This window comes from Pogona vitticeps, chromosome 14, assembly GCF_051106095.1.
Source record: "Pogona vitticeps strain Pit_001003342236 chromosome 14, PviZW2.1, whole genome shotgun sequence".
NCBI classification, from domain to species: Eukaryota; Metazoa; Chordata; class Lepidosauria; order Squamata; family Agamidae; genus Pogona; species Pogona vitticeps.
The window spans coordinates 10,621,384-10,642,745 of record NC_135796.1 but is presented as its reverse complement, the minus strand read 5'-3'; the positions used below and the strand labels follow the sequence as shown (position 1 = coordinate 10,642,745).

At 41.9% G+C, this 21,362-nt stretch overlaps 2 protein-coding genes across 5 annotated transcripts in view; one reads left to right on the top strand and one right to left on the bottom strand.

Annotated features, from left to right (window-relative positions):
* Nucleotides 1-21,362, bottom strand: part of LOC144584783 (uncharacterized) — a 205,507-nt gene that overhangs the window by 12,060 nt on the left and 172,085 nt on the right. The window lies entirely within an intron of this gene.
* Nucleotides 1-21,362, top strand: part of CLTCL1 (clathrin heavy chain like 1) — a 57,955-nt gene that overhangs the window by 18,532 nt on the left and 18,061 nt on the right. For all 4 annotated transcript variants that reach the window (XM_072983601.2, XM_072983600.2, XM_072983599.2 and 1 more), the window contains exons 3-18: nt 5,960-6,228; nt 6,526-6,687; nt 7,416-7,529; nt 8,706-8,879; nt 10,926-11,123; nt 12,340-12,540; nt 13,678-13,830; nt 14,943-15,065; nt 16,197-16,334; nt 16,528-16,692; nt 18,261-18,441; nt 19,086-19,249; nt 19,609-19,734; nt 20,029-20,171; nt 20,526-20,760; nt 21,208-21,330. In XM_072983601.2, coding sequence (XP_072839702.1) covers nt 5,960-6,228; nt 6,526-6,687; nt 7,416-7,529; nt 8,706-8,879; nt 10,926-11,123; nt 12,340-12,540; nt 13,678-13,830; nt 14,943-15,065; nt 16,197-16,334; nt 16,528-16,692; nt 18,261-18,441; nt 19,086-19,249; nt 19,609-19,734; nt 20,029-20,171; nt 20,526-20,760; nt 21,208-21,330 — 2,669 coding nt within the window. The remainder of the gene's footprint in view (nt 1-5,959; nt 6,229-6,525; nt 6,688-7,415; nt 7,530-8,705; nt 8,880-10,925; nt 11,124-12,339; nt 12,541-13,677; nt 13,831-14,942; nt 15,066-16,196; nt 16,335-16,527; nt 16,693-18,260; nt 18,442-19,085; nt 19,250-19,608; nt 19,735-20,028; nt 20,172-20,525; nt 20,761-21,207; nt 21,331-21,362) is intronic.

Here is a 21,362-nt window from a genome sequence, read left to right as displayed (position 1 = left end):
AATTTGGCAAATAACTGTAGAGTTAATTGGGATCTAGACACTGTAGCTTGAATTTTGGGGGAAATTCTTATCATTTGTTTTTCATGACTTGCTAGTTACTACTGTTGGACCGAACCAGTCCCTTCATATTATAGTTACTGGACCAAGAACTGCTGTATAGCTCAGTGGTTTAGGTATCTGGCCGCGAAGCCAGAGGTTGGAAGTTTGATTCCTTGCTATGCCTCCTTGAGAGGGGCTGGACTTGATATTCCATAGGGTCCCTTCCAGCTCTGCAGTTCTAAGATTATCATTATTATTATTATAAGTCAAGTCACAATACTTTTATGAGAGACCTTTGCTAGCATGGTGTCTTGTGTGCAAGTCACTTTATCTTCAATGTGGTACTTGGTCCCCAAAGTCGATGACAGTTTTTGCAAGAGTCCATGATGCTATGTTTACCAGTGAACTTTTATTGGAAACCTCAAGCAGCAGCTGGATGAGTGTTGGCTGCTGGCATGTAGTAATCCCAAGCTTGCTAAAAACGTATCCTGGTGGGAGCTTGGGCTTTGAAAATACAATGTAGGTGGCAACAGTTAACACCAGTAATAACTTTGACTTAAAAGTCAGTACATGTATAATATTTTATTTACTATTATCTTACCTAGCCACCTGGGTGACTCAATCTGTTGGCCAGCAATGCTAATGTTTAGTGATAGCCCTGGATTAATTCTTCCCAGATGCACGTCTATGGCTATGCAGATAATGGTAACCTCAGAGATGCAAATAACTTTAATCTAGAGAAACATTTTCCATATTAAGAATTCCTATAGCATTGCTGTTTCCTAGTTTATAAAAAGATCTAGATGGACAGATAAGACAACAGCTCTCCAGCATATCTTTATATAGTAGGAGAAGCAAGGCTGTGGGTTTGCACAGAAACTTTATACCCAACAGAACTATGCATCACTTTGTATTGAAGTTCCAAGGAAACATTGCTTCTGGAATTCACTTTAAACATTCCTTGCCGATGGCGTCTGTTCATGACAAACTCACTGCATATAATTATGTCTTGCTTGAAAACGTGCGCTCCTTGTGCAAGCAATGAACATATGATGCCAGTCCTTCGGAGATGTCATGCTTCTCTAAACTGTTTTAAAAGTATAGCGAGTGCATACAAAATACATTTCTGGATTGCATGTGGCATTTCCACGGTGAGCCAAGCGTAATTGTCCATGTATCTCTGTACCCTGTGTTGTTCTGTACCATAAGAGCACTTCAGGTAATTGATGTTGAGCAGAATGGGGGAATGCAGCACTTTTTAGAAGACATTTCCATACATGCACCATGGGAATGCAAAAACGCAATTTCATGCTCTACTCTTGCACAGATGCAAAATGTTCCAAGCTATTTTTTCCCCTAGAATTTGCAAGGAAAAAATAAAGGAACTATTCAGAACTACCTGTCTGTTAAAGATAAACATAATTCAGTTGTGTAATTTTTGTTGTGATATACACATGCTTTTCTGGTTAGAATCTATTGGTGGGTCAGCTTCATTGATGAGACAACACAATACAGTCTAATCCGTGGGAAGGAACGTTTCTTGAGAGGCTGGGGTGAAATTGTTGCATGTTGCTCTTCCCCCAAATTCTGTTGAAGTGTTCCCAGCCCCTAACAGCTCACTCAAAGATGGGTCTGCTGGTTAGGGCTCTCTTGTTCCTGGCATGCCCTCCCTGAAACAATAAATTCAAATTAATTAATTGAAGACGTGATTGTTGTCAATATAATCTTTGAAGGATAAAACCCTTTTGTATCTCATGGCCTTTTCTCCTCACTGTCCTACCATTCATCCTTTGTCCCCACTTGTGTATGTGTGTAAACTCTGCAACTGAGGGCAACACTTCGTGCATCTGAAGTGGGTTCTCACACATAAAGCCTTATAACACAGTCAGGCTGGTTTGTAAAGTTCTGTAAGATATTTTTTTCACAAGAGACAAACATGCTACTCCTTGAATTTAAAAATAATAACAAATGTTTAGTTCATGAGCTTGTTCCATCACTTGTTGGAGAGCAAAGGCTTGCGGTACGTGGTTTTTCTGATACTTAAGCGGAAGCTTATCTTTAGAATGTTGGCTTCCTTTATGACATTGCTGCAATTATAGGGCCTCCTCTATAAAATGGGAGTTAACCCAGCCAGTCATAGATTACATTTTGAAGGTTCCTATAGGGAAAATGTCTCAGATTGGGGTGTGAAAATAAACTTAAGCTTATTTTCGCACTCCATTCAGAGTCATTTTCAAATGAAATAGTATAATATTGCAAAGAAATTCAATGACTTAAAAAACTCAGTGGGCGAGGGGCATCCAAAGCCACAATGGGATTAGAGTGAAAATGGATGAGACATGGATCTAGAATCAAGCCTTTGAGGGTCATCACAGGGAAGTGTTTAGCTGCAAGAACTAGGCATATGTTTTGGAACAGGGGCTTTTTGTATCAGCAGGTCCATGGCAGTGCTTGAATTGGATAAGCCCTACTCCAGCTCCTTACACTTTTTGTTGAATCATTCCCTCCTTGTTGTTTTTCTTATGTGCTGTCAAATTGGAACCGATTTATAGCAAACCTAATAGGGCTTTCAAAGTAAGTGAGATATTTAAAGAGCGGTTTTACCAGTTCCATGCCCTCAGTGAGTTTCCATGACTGAGCAGGGAGTTGAACCCAGGCCGCCTGGGTTCTAGTCCATCACTCTGTCCACTACTACACCAGTGGTCCCCAACCTTGGGCCTCCAGATGTTCTTGGACTACAACACCATCACCTCTCCTGGCCAGGATTTCTGGGAGTTGAAGTCCAAGAACATCTGGAGACCCATGGTTGGGGACCACTGCACTACACCGCACTAACAGTGTAGTTAATTACGGGGCTAGCTCCATTGTTGCTGGCAATCCCTTATAAATCGTAACAAAAGGTGTAGCCTTGTAACTGACAAAAGGTTGATTGCCTAGGGCAGTGGTTCCCAACCTTGTGTCTCCAGATGTTCTTTGACTAAAACTCTCAGAAGCCTTCACCACTAGCTGTGCCGGCCAAGATTTCTGGGACTTGTATTCTAAGAACATTTGGGGATCCAAGATTGGGAACCACTAGGTATCTGGCCTTTTTTTAACTGGATGGTGATCTTCCTTGATCTTCTCAGCCTGTGAGAAGCCATGGGTTAAACCTGGCTCTACTGTGGTCTTGTATGTCCATCAGAAGGAAATAGTATCATGCTTTTCCTTTGCCTGTCTGCTTCTCTTCCGACCTCCTGCTCCACACTCTGCCCTCATCCTGGCCATTTAGCTTTTGTTACTAGGAATCTATGTTTAGCTTGAATTTGCAGTGCTTGATGACTTTGCAAGTCTGCAAAGGAGATAGCAGTGTGGTTATAAACAATTTAATATGTAAAATATGTGAACACAATAAATATGTGTGTTGTCCTTTGAAGAACTGCAAATACATGAAAGTCGTTTCAGGGCTTCACTGACAGCAGACTCGCTTTAGAGCCACTAGCGTTGGATTGACACTCACAAACTACACTGTACACATGACAGTTGAATTTTTAAAAATGTTATTCTTCAACAATAACTTAGTGGTTTAAGTATCTGACTGCAGAGCCAGAGGTTTGGAGTTCAATTCCACACTTTCTCCAAGTTGAGCCAGCCTGTGTGGCCTTGGACAAGCTGCACAGTCCCAGGGCATCCCCAGAAAAAGAGATTAGTAAACTACTTCTGAGTATTCTCTACCTGGAAACCCCTGAAAAGGGTCGCCACAGGGCATAATTGAGTTGCTGGTGCATGATGCTGATCCTGCTCAATATGTTTAGCTGTAAGACTACATTAAAACTGGTTTGTAAGCTTGTTAGTTTTTTTGGGGGGAGCTATAGAGTGGGATATACTGTAAGTGCTGTAGATAAACCATCAAACATAAGAAGTCCATGATGGATCAGACCAACGATATACTTAGTTTAGCATTCTGTTTGTCATGACCACTAACTAAATGCTTTTGGGAAGCCAAGAGGCTGAAATAGGTGGAATAGAGGGCCCTGCTGCTTGTGTTCCCAGCAAGTGATATTCAAAGGCAAAACTCCCTAATCATCACAACAAATAGCCTTTGTTTTCTTCTTTCCAGTTATTGTGAAGCAGAAAGAGCAGGATTGTTCTTGTATAGCTTTTAGGTTGTGTTTTTAAGAAGCAGCTGTTATCCTTTTTAGCAGTTCATCTGTTGGAAGTTCTATTGTTTAGCATCTGCTTCTTAACTTCCTGTCTTTTGAATATTGGTTTGTGCTTTATTAGATGCCTTTTGCTTTCTTGGGCTTTCTTATAACACTGCTACTGTTTTGTAGTAATGGTGGCATCTCTAGAAAGTTTAGTAGAATCTAGGCTTTCTTTACGGAAAGAGACTCTTTTTCTTTCAGCTTACCTGCTGAAATTTGTGTCTTGTAAATAACACAGAGCTAAACGTCTGAGGGAGCACACCATCATTGTTTGTGGAGTTCAGCTGTTGATAATGTATTGTGTCTCCTAGTTGTCAAACTACTGCTTTTTTCCAGCTTCTGGAAGGAAAACAGTGGGGGTAAGATGCAGTGGTATTATGCAACAGCATTAGAATGAAGATTCTTGCCAGACCATTAAAAGTCTGGGCCAATTGAAACTTGGAGTTTTTGTGGAGTGGAAAGTCCCAGTAATATAATAACATGGGACCACACCTCTCTCTGTGAGGAAACTCACCCTCAGGTTGGCACTTAGAGGACTTGCACAAGGCGCATGAGTCCATATTAGTACACTGGTGGGATTTCTCACACAGTGGAAGGTCCATATGATACTAGCCATAGTTCCTGCAAAAGTATGCAGTCTTGTAGTTCCACTAAAAACTGCCCCTCCAAGAAAACCAAGGGACAAAAACACTGTGGCACTTTAAAAACTTCTATATTTTATTCATAGATTAAGTCCACTAAGAAAAGCAGTTTGTGGTATATGTATATGTACTCTTTATGCCACAAGGACCAGGGATCATTGCACAAAAGAGACCAGCTAAAGACACCCATCAACCACAGTGACAGTGACTTAACAATACATCCACAATAAAAACACGCTGATCACCCTATCTCCTGAAAGGGACAAAAGCTGTTCCCACAGCTCTAAATACTCAACTATCCAGCAAACAGCAACAGAGCATGGACAGAGTTCCGACTCCAGTCTTCTGAAGATGCCAGCCACAGAGACTGGCGAAATGTCAGGAAGAACAACCTTCAGAACACGGCCAAAGCGCCCGAAAAACCCACAACAACCATTTGCCAATAAACACTGCTGTTTACAGTAAATGTAAACAGTTGTTTTCTCCAGGGACACACTGAGTATCTTTGACTAGATCTTGCTTTGATAAAATCAATAAAGATATATGGCCTCACTTATTTCAAACTATGTGTTTCCTCAGTGTGGGAGTAGCTTTTCGTATATAATTTTTTGTACTGATGTTGGCACAATATAACTCCATATCAGTCTTTTGTCTTTTCCAGCTGACTGTGTGTGTCATAAACTGCCATATACCCACCTGTCTTCCTTGTTCAGCCTAAGAAACTTTTAAACTTGAAAAGCAGAAAGTGAAGCACAGGTGTTAGGAAATTATTATTATTATTATTATTTTTAGTATATGGCAACACTGGCCTTGTCGATCTTCCTGAATTCTAAGTAAGATCATGCTGATATGGGTGTTTGAACAGTCAATGGCCAAATCCTAAGTTGATTGAGTTCAAGCAGATTTAAATAGATAAGACTCAAAACCATCTTTCTTCTGTCTGCTACCAGACGTGATACCATCCCCCACTTTTTTTAAGAGTATAGTTTAGTTGATAATTTTGACAATAGCATCCTGAGACTTTCATATGAGCAGGGGTAGCTATCGCTTAGTACCTTGGAGGTCTGTGATTCTTTGTCTTTCTCTCTTGTACACCAGCGGGGAAAACACTCCAGATCTTTAACATTGAGATGAAAAGTAAAATGAAAGCACATACAATGGCTGAAGAAGTGATCTTTTGGAAATGGATATCTGTGAATACAGTTTCCTTAGTGACAGAAACTGCTGTCTATCACTGGAGTATGGAAGGAGACTCTCTGCCGCAAAAGATGTTTGACCGACACGCCAGTCTTGCAGGTTGCCAAATCATCAATTACAGAACAGATGAAAATCAAAAGTGGTTACTTCTCATAGGAATCTCTGCTCAGGTGAGGAAGGCTATGGATAGCACAGGGGGTGCAAGCGTGCCTCCAGGTGTGTGAGTGAAAGAAATATGGAGATTAGAAGACAAACATTTCTTGGCCCCAGGTGGCAACAGACTCTACTCATCGTTGACTATATGGTGAGCCTGTGACATAGAGTTGCATCTGTTCCGTTGTGTTAGTTGTTGGAGTTGCTTGTGGTAGGAGGCAAGCTGAGGGGATATGAATGAATTAAGACTTTATGTTTCTGGTATTAATGAATGTTTTCAACACCATTGAGTGTTCCTGTTCTCGCTTCATTAGCAAAACCGTGTGGTTGGTGCCATGCAGCTCTATTCAGTGGATCGAAAAGTTTCCCAGCCTATAGAGGGACATGCGGCAGCTTTTGCAGAGTTCAAGATAGAAGGAAATGTTAAACCCTCCACCCTCTTCTGTTTTGCTGTGAGAAGCCCTGCAGGAGGCAAGGTAAAAAGCTTCGTGGTCGCTCTAAATAAAAGCAACTGTTAGCATGGACAGCAGCAGACTCTTGAGACATGAACTGGTGGAGTGATGTTCCTCCTCAAAAGAGCTTGCGCCGGTGCAACCAGATGATGCAGGCCCTCCTAATTAATGATTTAAAAAAAATTATTATCCACTTGTAAAGGCATGGCCTGGTGTTCCTGGTGGCAAATCGGCATATACCATATTTTTCTGTGTATATGACTATACTTTTGTCTAAAATCGTTAGACTAAAAATTGAAGTTCGCCTTATACACAGAAGTAAGTTGAGAACAAAAAACAAGTGGAGGAGAAAGCAGGGATCAAAGTGATCCTGCAGCACTTAGATCCCTTTCCCCCTACACTTGCTAAGCCCCACTTATTTTTCTTAATTCTGGATTTAAAAAGTGGGGGCGTCTTATACACAGAAAAATACAGTATTTCAGCATGTCTGAATGACTGCCTAAGAGTAGCAATTTTAACCTGAATTATGAAAAAGTATCATTGAATGTTACTTGATATGCAGGCTCCTGATATACTCAAACTATGGAACGATTAGTAGAATTTTTAAAGGACTGAGTATTTTGACAGCCATGTTGAAGCTAAGCAGAATCCACGCTACTTCTCTGAGCAGTTTTATTTTCTGAGGAGTTTCTGATCTGGGTAGACTTTCCTGATCCAATGAGGCAATGAATTGTAATTCTGTGTCTCCTTAGCTGCATATAATTGAAGTGGGTCAACCTGCAGCTGGAAACCAGCCCTTTGTTAAGAAAGCAGTGGATGTGTTTTTCCCTCCTGAGGCTCAAACAGATTTCCCAGTAGCAATGCAGGTAAGGACTGAAGATTGTATTTAAACTTCTATAGATCTGACTGAATTGCATCAAGTATAGCAATGTTACTGAATGACTGCTCTTGCATTTTGAAAGGCTACCACACCCGGACATTGTAGAATACATGGCTCTAAAGTACAGTATTGTATTGGCATGCAGAGTTGCTTAAAATGATCTGGAACTCAGGGAAGCACCTAATGCACTTTACACAAGATAGACTAAAATTCCTGCTTAAGTTTATTATTTTTTAATGTAACGAAGTAAGATAAACTATTATACCAAATTTACGGATACAGTACCTTCTTTCTCTGCCCCTTTCAGAAAAACATATGTGTGTAATGATGGCTGGGATTTACCTGATAACATACTGCTCATTCATTCATTCATTCATTCATTCATTCATTCATTCATTCATTCATTCATTCATTCATTCATTCATTCATTCATTCATTCATTAAATTTATACCCCGCCCCTCTAGACCATGTCTACTCGGGGCAGCTTACAACATAAAAATTATATTTACAGCCATACAAAAGCAAATAAATCAAATACACAACACGAAAGATGGAAGGGAGAGGAGCAAGAAAGATGACTTCTAAATAATCGTTAAGCGATTACATCATTAAATGAAGCAATCGCTAAGCAAGGCACCACTGTACTTTGAAATAGCATCTGTCTTGAGAAATGGTACAGAGATGCTTGTCTCGAGAATGTGAATCTCCTTCTCGCATACTTCACAAGTTTTGTAAGGATTACTAATATAACTTCCCATAAGTGCCCAAAAATGTAAGGTAAAAGTTGCATGAAGCCTTGCTGCACTATTTTGCAAAAAGCTTCTGTTCCTACCCTGGAAGATGGACGAGGTCTGAAAAACAGTAGCTTGCCAAGGACAGAAATGGCTTCAATAAATAGGGCAAGTGTCCAGTTTTTTAAGAAACAGACTCTGCCACTTCGGCATTTGGCATAAACATGTGGCATGGTGTTTTGCCCTTCTAACTGAAGTGTGAGAGACAGTGAAATCCATCCAGCTGTGCAACACATTGAGTTCTTGTTGTGCAGTAGGGCTAGAGTCAATAAGTGGCTTCAGCAAGTAGTCGGTAAGTAGCTAGTAAGCAGCATTAGAATTGTTCACTTTTAACAGTCTAACCATATCCCTTTTTGTTTGCATTTGGTAGATTGGAACAAAGCACGGTGTTATCTATCTCATTACAAAATATGGATATATTCATATGTATGACTTGGAATCCGGAGTGTGCATCTATATGAACCGTATTAGTGCAGACACTATCTTTGTTACTGCACCTCATGAACCTACCTCTGGGATTATCGGCGTGAATAAAAAAGGACAGGTAAGACTGACCTGAGAGACCATTTACGCTGTAGGTCAGGGTGGGGAACCTTTGGCTTTCCAGGTATTGAATGGTCCCTCTTATCATGTTTTGCAACGGATCTAGTCTGTTAGAGCTGAATTAGAGTTCAGCAGTGTGTTAAGGTCTATAGCTTTGTACTAATGAATAGTTCTGCAGTTAAATTCATGGCGAATTCTCTCTGATTATTATATAAAATGCAGTAAACACAGAATCTAGGCTTAGTAGAGCAGATTGCTTTAGCAGTTGTCTAAATGCAAGCACCCCTTCATGGATTGCAGCCTTGTCATGGCAAAGGGGCTTGAGTAATTCAGAGAAGCTATGGGCTATGCCGTGCAGGACACCCAAGACGGACAGGTCACAGTGGAGAGTTCTGACTAAACGCAGTCCACCTGGAACAGGAACTAGCAAGCCACTCCAGTATCTTTGCCAAGAAAACTCCATGGGTAGAAACAAAAGGCTAAAAGATATGACGCTGGAAGATGAGCCCCTCAGGCCGGAAGGCGTCCAGCATGCTACTGAGGAAGAGCAGAGGACAAGGACAAGTAGTTTCAGAGCTTATGAAGTGGTCGGGACAAAGCCAAAAGGATGCTCAGTTGCGGACGTGCCTGGAAGTGAAAGGAAAGTCCATAAGAAAAACACTGCGTAGGAACCTGGAATGTAAGATCTATGAACCTTGGTAAGCTGGATGTGGTCAAACAGGAGATGGCAAGAATAAACATCGACATCCTGGGCGTCAGTGAAGTAAAATGGATGGGAATGGGTGAATTCAATTCAGACAATTATCATATCTACTATTGTGGGCAAGAATCCCGTAGAAGAAATGGAGTAGCCCTCATAGTCAACAAAAGAGTGGGAAAAGCTGTACTGGGATACAATCTCAAAAATGACAGAATGATTTCAATATGAATCAAGACAGACCTTTCAACATCACAAGTTTATGCACCAACCACTGATGCTGAAGAGGCTGAAATTGACCAATTTTATGAAGACTTACAACACCTTCTAGAACTGACACCAAAGAACGATGTTCTTCTCATTCTAGGGGACTGAAATGCTAAAGTAGGGAGTCAAAAGATACAAGGAACAAAAGGAAAATATGGCCTTGGAGTTCAAAATGAAGCAGGGCAAAGTCTAATAAGGTTTTGTCAAGAGAACAGGCTGGTCATCGCAAACACTCTTTTCCAACAACACAAGAGGTGACTCTGCACATGCACATCACCATGTGGGCAATACTAAAATCATATTATGTTCTTTGCAGCCAAAGATGGAGAAGCTCTATATAGTCAGCAAAAACAAGACTTGGAGCTGATTGTGGGTCTGATCATCAGCTTCTTGTAGCAAAACTCAAGCTTAAACTGAAGAAAGTAAGAAAAACCACTGGGCTAGTCAGGTATAATCTAAACCAAATCCCTTATGAATACACAGTGGAAGTGAAGAACGGATTTAAGGAACTAGATTTGGTGGACAGAGTTCCTGAAGAACTATGGATGGAGGCTGGTAACATTGTACAGGAGGCAGCAACAAAGACCATCCCAAAGAAAAGGAAATGCAAGAAGCAAAATGGCTGTCCAACAAGACCTTACAAATAGTAGAGAAGAGCAGGGAAACAAAATGCAAGGGAGGTAGGGAAAGTTACAGAAAATGGAATGCAGACTTCCAAAGAATAGCAAGGAGAGACAAGTAGTAACTTGTTAATTAGTAGCAACTCACCAGTGAGATTTAGTTGATTATACCTGCATTGGTGTAAGTTCCTAGCAGGATTCTGGCAGTTGGGTATGGATAATGCCACTGTGAATCTCCCCTTAATGTTCTCTATAACAAAAACTCTATTTCTCTAGCACAAGAAACTTAGATGCCCTGCAGGTTTCCCAATCCAAAATAGGTCACTGTAACAGGTTTGAAAGGACTCAAGGATGTGATGTTTATGTTCAACCAGAAAGGAATGTGAGTTTAAAAAGGCTGAGAGACACAGGTCTGGAGGGTTGTTTGTCACCTGAAGCTCAGCAATATCTTCTGTCTTTGTAGGTACTTTCTGTTTGTGTGGAAGAAGATAACATTGTAAACTATGCCACCAACGTGCTGCAGAACCCTGACCTTGGTCTCCGCATGGCTATTCGGAGTAACCTAGCAGGAGCAGAAGAACTCTTTGCCAGAAAGTTTAATACTCTTTTTGCACAGGGAAACTATGCAGAAGCGGCCAAAGTGGCAGCATCTGCACCAAAGGTAAGGTGTCCTTTAGCGGGGAGGGCAGACTGTCTCTTACCCCCTACACGGAATTGTGTAGCATGTAACCTTGATCAAATACCAGGCACTCCCAAATCATGCCAGAATACCATGTGACAAGGTCCCTCCTTCAGAGAGAGGGAAGACCAGTTACTAGATACATTTTCAGCAGATCCCAGTCAGTTGCAAGATGTCTTTGAATCAGGCAGCTGGCATCTGAGGACAGATTTCTGTCTTTCTCTTCCTTGCATCTTTATCCATTTTGTTGTTAGCATATGACAGCAACTGGCTTCTGGTTTTTGGCAACTGCTTATTCTAGAGCAGGGGTGTCCAACCTTTCACCTTCCCTGGGTCACATTAGAAGATGAAAATTTGGTTTGGGCCGCACATACATTTGGTTTGGGCCGCATGGGGGGGGGCAACCTTAGCTGTCGTCCGCAGCCCCGCTCCAAGCGCGCTTACCGGCAGCTGCAATTTCAGACAGCAGAGGCTGCCAGCTTCGACTCCGGTGGCTTAATGGGGTGGGGAGGGGGTTCACCTATTGATGGGGACGCCACAATGCAGTCACGCAGCCCCCCTCTCCCCTCCCCTCCCACTCCTTCCTTCCTTCCCTCTCTCCCCCTCTACTGTTGTGACATGCCCCAGCCACATTTTGGGCGCAAGCGCCGGCAGTGTAACTTGAAACTTTGGAATTTCTTTAAAAATAAAAAATTTCACTGGGCCGCATTATGAGCTGACCTGGGCCGCATGCGGCCCTTGGGCCGTGGGTTGGACAAGCCTGTTCTAGAGCCTTGAAATATAAAAGCTGGAGTTCAATAGCATTTACTCCTAATTTAAATGTTGAGGCTTGTATGGTTTTGGAACACTCACAAAAGTTGCTCTGTATTGACAGGAGACATAGCTGGCTTTTAGTTTATACCAGATGAAGTGGCCTGTAGACCCAGAAGCTATTTTTACATTTCCCAGAGCCGGAGTGGTTGTTTTTTCCCCACAGTTTGGAAGTGGCCTGTCAGTCTTGCCAGGATCACATGAAAATGTCTGATGTGATCATAGGGGTTCCCTGAGCTGGAAGAAAATTACCCCTGGAAATCATCCATCCGTTTCTTGCATTGGGTTGTGTTTTTTAAGCAAAAAAGGGAGTGCTCAGTGGCGGTCTGCTTAGGTTAGGAGCTCTCCTTGAAGCAGACCCTTACGCATTCTTTTTCCAAACTTTCAGGGAATCCTACGGACAAGCGATACCATCCGGAAGTTCCAGAGCGTACCAGCACAACCTGGTCAGGCCTCTCCCTTGTTACAGTATTTCGGTATCCTCCTTGATCAAGGTCAGCTCAACAAATTTGAGTCTCTGGAACTCTGCCGTCCAGTGCTTCAGCAAGGGCGCAAGCAGCTCCTGGAAAAATGGCTGAAAGAGGATAAAGTAAACAGATGCGGTTTGATCTATTTCAATTGACTGTCCTTTGGGTAATTCCTAATGGGAGCATTGCCCCTTGCAACATAGAAATAGTGTACTTATCAAGATATATCAATGTATAACTCTCAGTACAACAGTAGGGTAGGAAGAGGAATATACGGCAGTAATGTGTTACTTTTAACAACAGAGCTGTGTTGCTAATGCTCTTCCCAGCATCTGACAGAAAGGTCTCCAGGCTGCTTGCTTAAAATCTGGCTGTATTCTCAATTTATATTGAGGTTTCTATATACTGTGTGTCTCTAAAGAAACTGTTAGCCTTCAGGTGTGTGGGGTTGCAACTCCCATTGTCCCACAGCAGAGTCAGGACATATGAGCCTTCTCGGTGCTTAAGATAATCAGAGGAGGCCCTCTCTTCCCTCGATCGCACTGCCAGCAGAGGAACAGTTGAGGAAGACAGGAGAGAGGACTTTCTCTAGGGCAGCTTCCAGATTATGGGATGCTCTCCCTTGGGAGGTTAGATTAGCCCTCTCCCGTTCATCCTTCCACCAACAGCTGAAGATCCACTTTTTTCAGGCTGGTTTTTAACTGTCATAACTGAGTCCCTGAAAAATAGTTTAAATAGTTTTTAACATTTTTTATGTTTTTAATCATTCAGGATATTTTAATCAGTTTTATAGTTTTAATTATTAAAATATAATTTACTTTTTTTTCATTCTGTTTTTTTAATACTGCGAGCTGCCTTCAATCTCTTATCGGGAGAAAGGTGGGCAAATAAGACAAATAAATAAATTAAATCAACAAATACGTGCGTGAGGCAGCAGATTAGGGAAGGCTGTGTTAAATCAACATGGAGTTGTTAGAATCTTCGAGCTAAGGGTATCTCCCGGCAAAATCCTTGAGCTGCATTCCTGTACTAACAATAGAGTTCTCTTCGTGAGCAGTGAGGTGCATCGTTAAGATTCAAGCAGTCATGATGCGTGTCTTCTGGGCAGCCAGTAACCCTCGCCTTTGCTCGCTGCAGCAGGGGAAGATTAGCATCAAAATGCTGCTGCAGTGGCAAGGCTTCTATCCCACGCTAACAAACGAGAGGCAACCCAACACTTGGGACCTGCATTAATGCCAAAACACTCTTTTCTCTTTCAGCTGGAATGCTCTGAGGAGCTTGGAGACTTGGTAAAGTCTGCCGACCCAACCCTTGCCCTCAGCGTTTATCTCCGTGCAAATGTACCAAACAAAGTCATCCAGTGTTTTGCGGAAACCGGCCAATTCCAGAAAATAGTTCTTTACGCCAAAAAGGTAAAAGTATGTGATTGTGTAACACTTGTCTTGGAAGCTCGAAGCTTCTTAAACACACTGCTATGTTTTATCTTTGCGGAGATAAGAGAAGGCCTTGGAACATTCCAGCCTATCTGGAGCGTGATAGGCAAGAGTCTTACCTTGTTAAGTTTCAGCCACTTGTGTCATGTGATCTTTGGAGCATTCATTCGGTATTCTGGTTCTAGCCAAATATTGGGAAACTAGACTCTGAACTTCAAGGCATTTTCTGTAGATGAGTGATGGTGTGTCACAAGTTCTGTGGTTTATAGTGTATGTGTGTTTCAGCCACTAGTAATCCACGGTTTGGCTGGGAGCAGGAGGTCTCATCCTGCCATAGCTGGATAAGGCATGTTCCATTTTCCTTTGCCATCTCCCCCATGTAAGACAACGGGGAGCTGAGGGTTTCACTCAAGACAAATGAATTAAGATGAACTCTGTACATTAATACATTTCCTACCTTTTTATCAACTTAAAATGTTAAATATGCTATCTTTCAGCATCAGAACTTCCAAAGTTGTTAACAGCTAATATTAAAACATGACAGAATATAGCAGAGCACCACGGTTTCTGCAGAATGTAAAAGTAATCTGATTTTTAAAAGTCTGGGCAAGTGAGGTCCCACTCCAGTGCTGAAACAGCCTAAGATTCAGTGTTACGTGTATCTCCCTGAGAAGGGTAGTCCAGAGATCACTTCTACCTGAAAAAGACCCTTTCTCTAGTCATTTTCTGTTTAATCTCCTAAAGATGGATAACATCTACAGTCAGATATGGCCACGAATCTACATGCCCTGGTCCGAAACTGTGGGCCTTTATAGGTGTGTTTCCTTTGACTTGTCGATCTAGTACCTCTATATAGTTAAAATCTCCAAGTGGCCTTCAGAGCAGAGGTAAGCACAAGGCCATACAATAGTCGAATCTATATTTTATCAGATTATTAATAATGAGTAGTTATTACCTTGTTCTGACTTCATACAACACAGGTGCAAACATGATTTGAGAAGACTCTTCTGGGCGGCATGTAGCTATGCCAAGGCCTTATTGGTTTTGGAATGGAATTGCTTATTTAAAATCTCTTTCAATGTGGTTTTTAGGTTGGTTATACCCCAGACTGGATTTTCTTGTTGAGGAGTGTGATGAGAGTCAGCCCTGATCAAGGCCTTCAGTTTGCTCAGATGTTGGTACAAGACGAAGAACCTTTGGCTAACATCAATCAGGTGAAACTTGACTTACACCTCTTCTGGTGAGGCAGTTCTAAAATACAGGTTGAAATAACATGTATTGGAATACTTTTAGTTTGTCTCATGGTATCTTATGCAATGTGGAGAAGGAGGAAGAATCCAGATAACTTTGGATGTCTGTTCAGTTGGGCAAAAAATTTATAAGAATTGACTGCTCTCTGAAAGAAGTGTAGATGAGCAGAAGAGTTTGTATGTAAAGCTGTTACCTATAGTCATGAATCCTGCCAACCTAGCGGTTTGAAAGCATGCAAATGCGAGTAGATCAATAGGGACCACCTCGGTGGGAAGGTAACAGCGTTCCGTGTCTAAGTCGCACTGGCCATGTGACCACGGAAGATTGTCTTTGGACAAACGCTGGCTCTATGGCTTGGAAATGGGGATGAGCACTGCACCCTAGAGTCGAACACGACTGGACAAAAATTGTCAAGGGGAACCTTTACCTTACCTATAGTCATGAAAGACAGATATGAAATGCTGTGTTAAGAAGTTGATGGGTATGGACAGCAACAATTCACATATGCGTTTAAAGAGATGTTAGTGCATTTTGAATGCATGTTGATGAGACCAGCTACTCTTCTAGAGGGAAGGAACTGAACTAGGTAAACTCATTTTAGAAAGATCCTTGCCTCTCTTAAACAAGGTAGTACCAGGATTAACATCTGATGTACCCTGGATGTGCATTGTTTGGACATTTCTAATAGCATTAAATTATTATCCATCACATATTTGCAGTAAGTTCTCTGTTGCCTCTTTCTTTCCTGAGTTCCGCTTGAGCACATGGCATTTCTAATCACATCTGTGTTGTAAATTCTTGACCACCACCTTGGTTACATGGACATTTATGTGATGGTTTTATAGTGACTGCAATCTTCCTTAGGATTTGAATATATATTGTGAACTGTTTTGTTACCAAATATTGTTGACATATTCTTGTATTGTGGTTGGAGTTGCACATGTGTAATTATTGAAGAAGATACTGGCCTATACATATATAGAATCAGACAGCAGTCTATTCAAGCAGCATAGAAGTGGTGGCCCAGTAATAAGCATAAAACCCAAATAGTTGTCGATTGTTTACATGTCTAAGAGCTGTTCCTTCTGTTCTAGATTGTTGATGTATTCATGGAGAACAGTTTAATTCAGCAGTGCACTTCCTTCTTGTTGGATGCCTTGAAAAATAATCGTCCTGCTGAGGGTCACCTTCAGACTCGTCTGCTGGAGATGAACCTCATTCATGCTCCACAGGTAACTTCTCTCTTCCCAGTTTTGGATATTTTTGGAAGGTGTTCCTTCTCATCCCCCCTCTTGAAAGAAGCCAAGCTCAACTAATGCTCCATGTGTCATTTGGCCACTGTGGCTTCTATCTGGAAATTCATTATACAGGTTTCAGTAAATCTTTACTGTAAACTGACAGTACAATCTTGCTGACATCTTTTAGGTTGCAGATGCCATCCTTGGAAATCAGATGTTCACTCACTATGATCGTGCCCACATTGCTCAGCTTTGTGAAAAGGCGGGCTTGTTACAGAGAGCACTGGAGCATTACACTGACCTTTATGACATCAAACGTGCTGTTGTTCACACCCATCTTTTGAACCCAGAGGTAAGACGCTTCTGCTTTTCACGCTGCTAGTTTGAGAAGAGGGAGCTGCTTTAGTCTGTGCAAGCGTCTCAGGCAAAAACCAAAGAAAAACAAAAAATGAAGAAGACAAAAATCTTGTGGTGCCTTAAAGACTAACTGCTTTATTTTTAATGTACAAGAAAGCTCACATTAAAATATTGCAGTTAGTCTTTAAGGTGCTATGAGGTTTTTGTCTTCATTTTTTGTTTTTCTTTGGTTTTTGTCTGTCTGTCTGTCTATCTGTCTATGTAGGTAGATTGGTAGATAGATATAGTCTATATCAGTATCCATTGATTCACTTATATATATATAGGGATTTTTCTTTTAATATTTTCAGACCATGAGTAAGTGAATCAATGGATACTGATCCGGCAGATAAGGGTTCTTACTACATACTCGCTGTGCCTTTTCGCCTTCTCTTATTAACTTCTAGCCTATGCTTAAATGAACTAGAGGAGTGTATTGAACGGGTGGGCAGGGCATAAGTTCGTCGTTCAGTGAGTTGAAATGTTCTGGGTGATTTGCAGGGCATCAGCAAGGCCTTCTAGCTTCCAATGTAATAGCAGCAACTGCAAAATGGCTGCCCAGAATTATACTTCTGAGATGAAGAAACCTTGGGGTTGCCGAGCAAAAGTTTTTTGGTTTGGTAAGAGACAGGCCTCTGTTGATTGGGATAAATTTCCAGGCTTCACCTGCTTGGAATTATCAGCAAGCCTGAGGACCAGAACACCAATAGCCACACATATACAACTTGTTTTTGTTGTATTAGTTACCATTGCCAGTAGCCCCGATGGAGACCAGGGAAGCAGATGCAGAGTTAACCACAAGGACATAGGCCACTGCGTGGCCCTGCCTATCCCCCAGGGAGCAGGGGCACGGATCAGCCCCCCCGCCCAAGCTGGGCTTACATGAGACCACCCCATCCCTGCCCTATTAAGAGGCTCATCTATGGAGGGTTTACTAAAAAAAAAAAAATTAGTAGGAACATGCGTTTACAAGATTACAGCCTTCAAGCAGAACATTAGAAAATAATCTAATTTACCCTGACTGAATCATACCTAGGCGGAGACATGGAACAGTTCCAAGCATTCCCCAGCATAGCTGTGAGAAATGGCACACAGAGGTCTCCTTGTGAGACATCAGGCTGTAGTTGGTGGGTTTTGGATTCCTGGTCAAAGGCAAAGTAGCTTCTTGACGCCTGAAATTGTCCTGCTCATGTCTGGTTGGACTGAGGCTTGGGAGACCCAGGCTGCAGTCCCCATCTGGGCCATAAAGCTCATTCATGGGCCAGTGATTGTTTCTTGGCAAAATGTGGTAAACACAGACATCAGGTAACTGAAGGAAGGAGAAATTGGGGAAAGGAGAAACGGGGGTTCATTTTCTTGGAGGGAAGTGGAATATGAAACTGTCCTGAAACATTAGCAATGTGGTGGTAGATGTTGATGCTTTAATATATACCTGTGATTTCTTAAGACTCTTAAATATTAAGAGGCTGTTACGTTACAGGTTTCACATAAGCATGTGAATCTGATAACATTCTTCTTTTCTAGTGGCTTGTGAACTTTTTCGGCTCCCTGTCTGTTGAAGACTCTGTGGAGTGCCTCCGGGCTATGCTGTCTGCCAACATCCGACAAAATCTACAGCTCTGTGTGCAGGTGGCTTCTAAGTATCACGAACAATTGGGCACCCAGTCTCTTGTGGAGCTCTTTGAGTCTTTCAAAAGTTATGAAGGTAAGCCTAGGTAACTAAATAGCGAAAGCAAAGCAAAGTGTGCTGCTTATATACCACTCCATAGTGCTTAAAGCTCTCTGTGTGCAGTTTACAAGGTGAATGATGCAGGTTACACATTGCCCACGCCCCCACCCCCCGTGACCTGGGAACTCAGTTTACCAGCCTCGGAAGGATTGAAGGCTGAGTTTAACCTCAAGCTGGCTGCCTTTCCCGATTGGGATCAAACTCAGGCCAGGAGCAGAGTCTTGACTGCAGTATTGCAGCATTGACCACCGTGCCATGAAGCTCCTCCTTTTACTGCGGACACTAATGTGTTAGCGGATTCCTCAGTAAAGTAATATGCACCAATTGGAGCCGAGAATAGTGGGGGAAGGCAAGGATTCAAAGGACCAGTGAATTTGTGAAAAGTGAAAGCCTGTTCTTATACCTCGGAATCTAAGGAGAAATGAGAGGGAATCCTCAGATGATATGGTTCTCTTAACCATATTTTATTAGTTGTTTTACTCCTATACATAAAGAAGTAACTTTCCATCGTGCTGTCTGTTAATGCTGTAACATGAAAGGAAAAAAATCCTACTGTAGCAAACAGAAGGGGCCTTATGTGTGTGCATGCACAGGTGAACCATAACTCTGTGTCTCTCCAGGCCTGTTCTACTTCTTGGGCTCCATTGTGAACTTCAGTCAGGACCCAGATGTCCACTTCAAGTACATTCAAGCAGCTTGCAAGACGGGCCAAATCAAAGAAGTAGAAAGGATCTGCCGAGAAAGTAACTGTTACAATCCAGAACGAGTGAAAAACTTCCTGAAGGTAAAACTGCCTTGAGTGTCAAACTCGGACGGTAGCATTTTTATTTTGACTTCTGTACCACTCTCCATTGAATGAGCTCGAGATAGTTTACAGAACAAAGGAACCAAGTTCATGTTTCTGCATGAATGCAGTCACAAGGGAATTGAGAATCTTTGGGAAGATAAATTGCTTACCCGTTTATGATAAGAAGTCAATGTAACATGTGCCACGTTGTAGGTGGGTGGGCAGAATTCCTTCATATGTATTTCTTTCAGGCTGTATTCCCTTCTGGATGTTATGTTCATCCTTATACTTCACTATCATTTTCTTGGTCATAACAATTCCAGCTTGCATTCTCTTCTGCTTCTCTACTTACACAGGAAGCCAAGCTTACAGATCAGCTTCCCTTGATAATTGTCTGTGACAGATTTGACTTTGTTCATGACCTGGTTCTCTACCTATACCGTAACAACCTACAGAAATACATCGAGATCTATGTTCAGAAGGTAAAGTACAAACTCTGGTGAACATTGCTGAGAGCTTGTTTGAAACCTGCAGCATCAACTCCTTCCCTTTCTTCTTGTGAAATAACTAGGAAGCATTCCGTGCAGAATAAATGGGAGTGGCAGGGAATGAATCAGAGAGCATTTGAAGGAAACTTAAGTTTTCGCCAAATACATTATTTTAAACAGTGCTTTTTGGGTTTGCATAAGATTTGCAACCTATATTAGGTGTCTTACATGAATGACTTGTAGTTTTTCTTGCAAGCCTCAAAGTTAAAAGTAAAAAATTTGTCCTAGGTCAACCCAAGCCGCATCCCAGCAGTTGTTGGGGGACTCCTAGATGTGGATTGTTCCGAAGATGTCATTAAAAACTTGATCATGGTGGTGAGAGGCCAGTTCTCAACAGATGAACTGGTAGCTGAGGTAGAAAAAAGAAATAGGTAAGACCCTTAAGAGTTCAGCTCCAGAATTCCTTTATTTCTATACACGCTTTGGATGTATTTTCAACCTTGCAGAATAATTAAGCCAACATGCCACTTTTTAAAGCCACAATGAAAAACAAAAGAGATGTTGGCATGGTTGGCAAAACTCATTGTATCTCTTCTTGTATTAAAGATTTTAATTTTGGGCTCACTGGTACATCTTTGCTTTCAGATAGTTAGCTTGCAGCGGACCTTCTATACAGACGTCTTCCCCTTCTAAAGGAAACTGGGCAATGGCCCTTGGGTTGGTGGCAGGTATGAAAATGTAAAAGACTTACACTATAGTAAACTGAGCTATGTTTTTTCACTAAGGCTTAAGCTGCTCCTGCCTTGGCTCGAGTCTCGAATTCACGAAGGCTGTGAAGAACCAGCAACGCACAATGCGCTGGCTAAGATCTATATTGACAGCAACAACAACCCCGAACGCTTTCTCCGGGAGAACCCCTTCTACGACAGCCGTGTTGTGGGCAAATACTGTGAGAAGAGAGATCCCCACTTGGCCTGCGTTGCTTATGAGAGGGGGCAGTGCGACCTTGAACTCATAAAGGTGAGCATGAATGGCTGCCTTCTAGGCATGCACATTTAAATAGTACCAACAGCCCCAGCTCTTGAACAAACCAGGATTTTAGCAGGGAGAAAGCGTCTCTCAATTGGTGATTTTCAAACATTTTCTTGGAAGCTCTGTGGTTCCTCAGCAAGACAACTGATTATATGCTGCTTATCGGTTCTTACTTCAGTTCGGGTTTTTCTCAGTGTTTTCAGCTTTCTTGAAAGACGACTGGTCCACCACTGTGAGCTTTCCCCATGGCTGCAGGGGTTTCTGTTGCGGGTACGTAGAAATTTCTTGGCTGATTGTTCAGTATAACGACAAAAATTATATTTCAGTATAAATGTGACTGAAGCCAAGCTGGAGATAGCTTCCTGTAAATAACCATTTTTAGTCCATAATATATGCCTTTTCCCCCCTCTTTTTCTTTCCCTTCATTCCTTTTAGGTCTGCAATGAGAATTCCTTGTTCAAGAGTGAAGCTCGCTATTTAGTTCGCAGAAAAGATCCAGAATTGTGGGTAAATGTTCTGGATGAAAATAATCCATACAGGAGACCACTTATTGATCAGGTATGCCAAATATACAGAATTTTCAAAAGCGG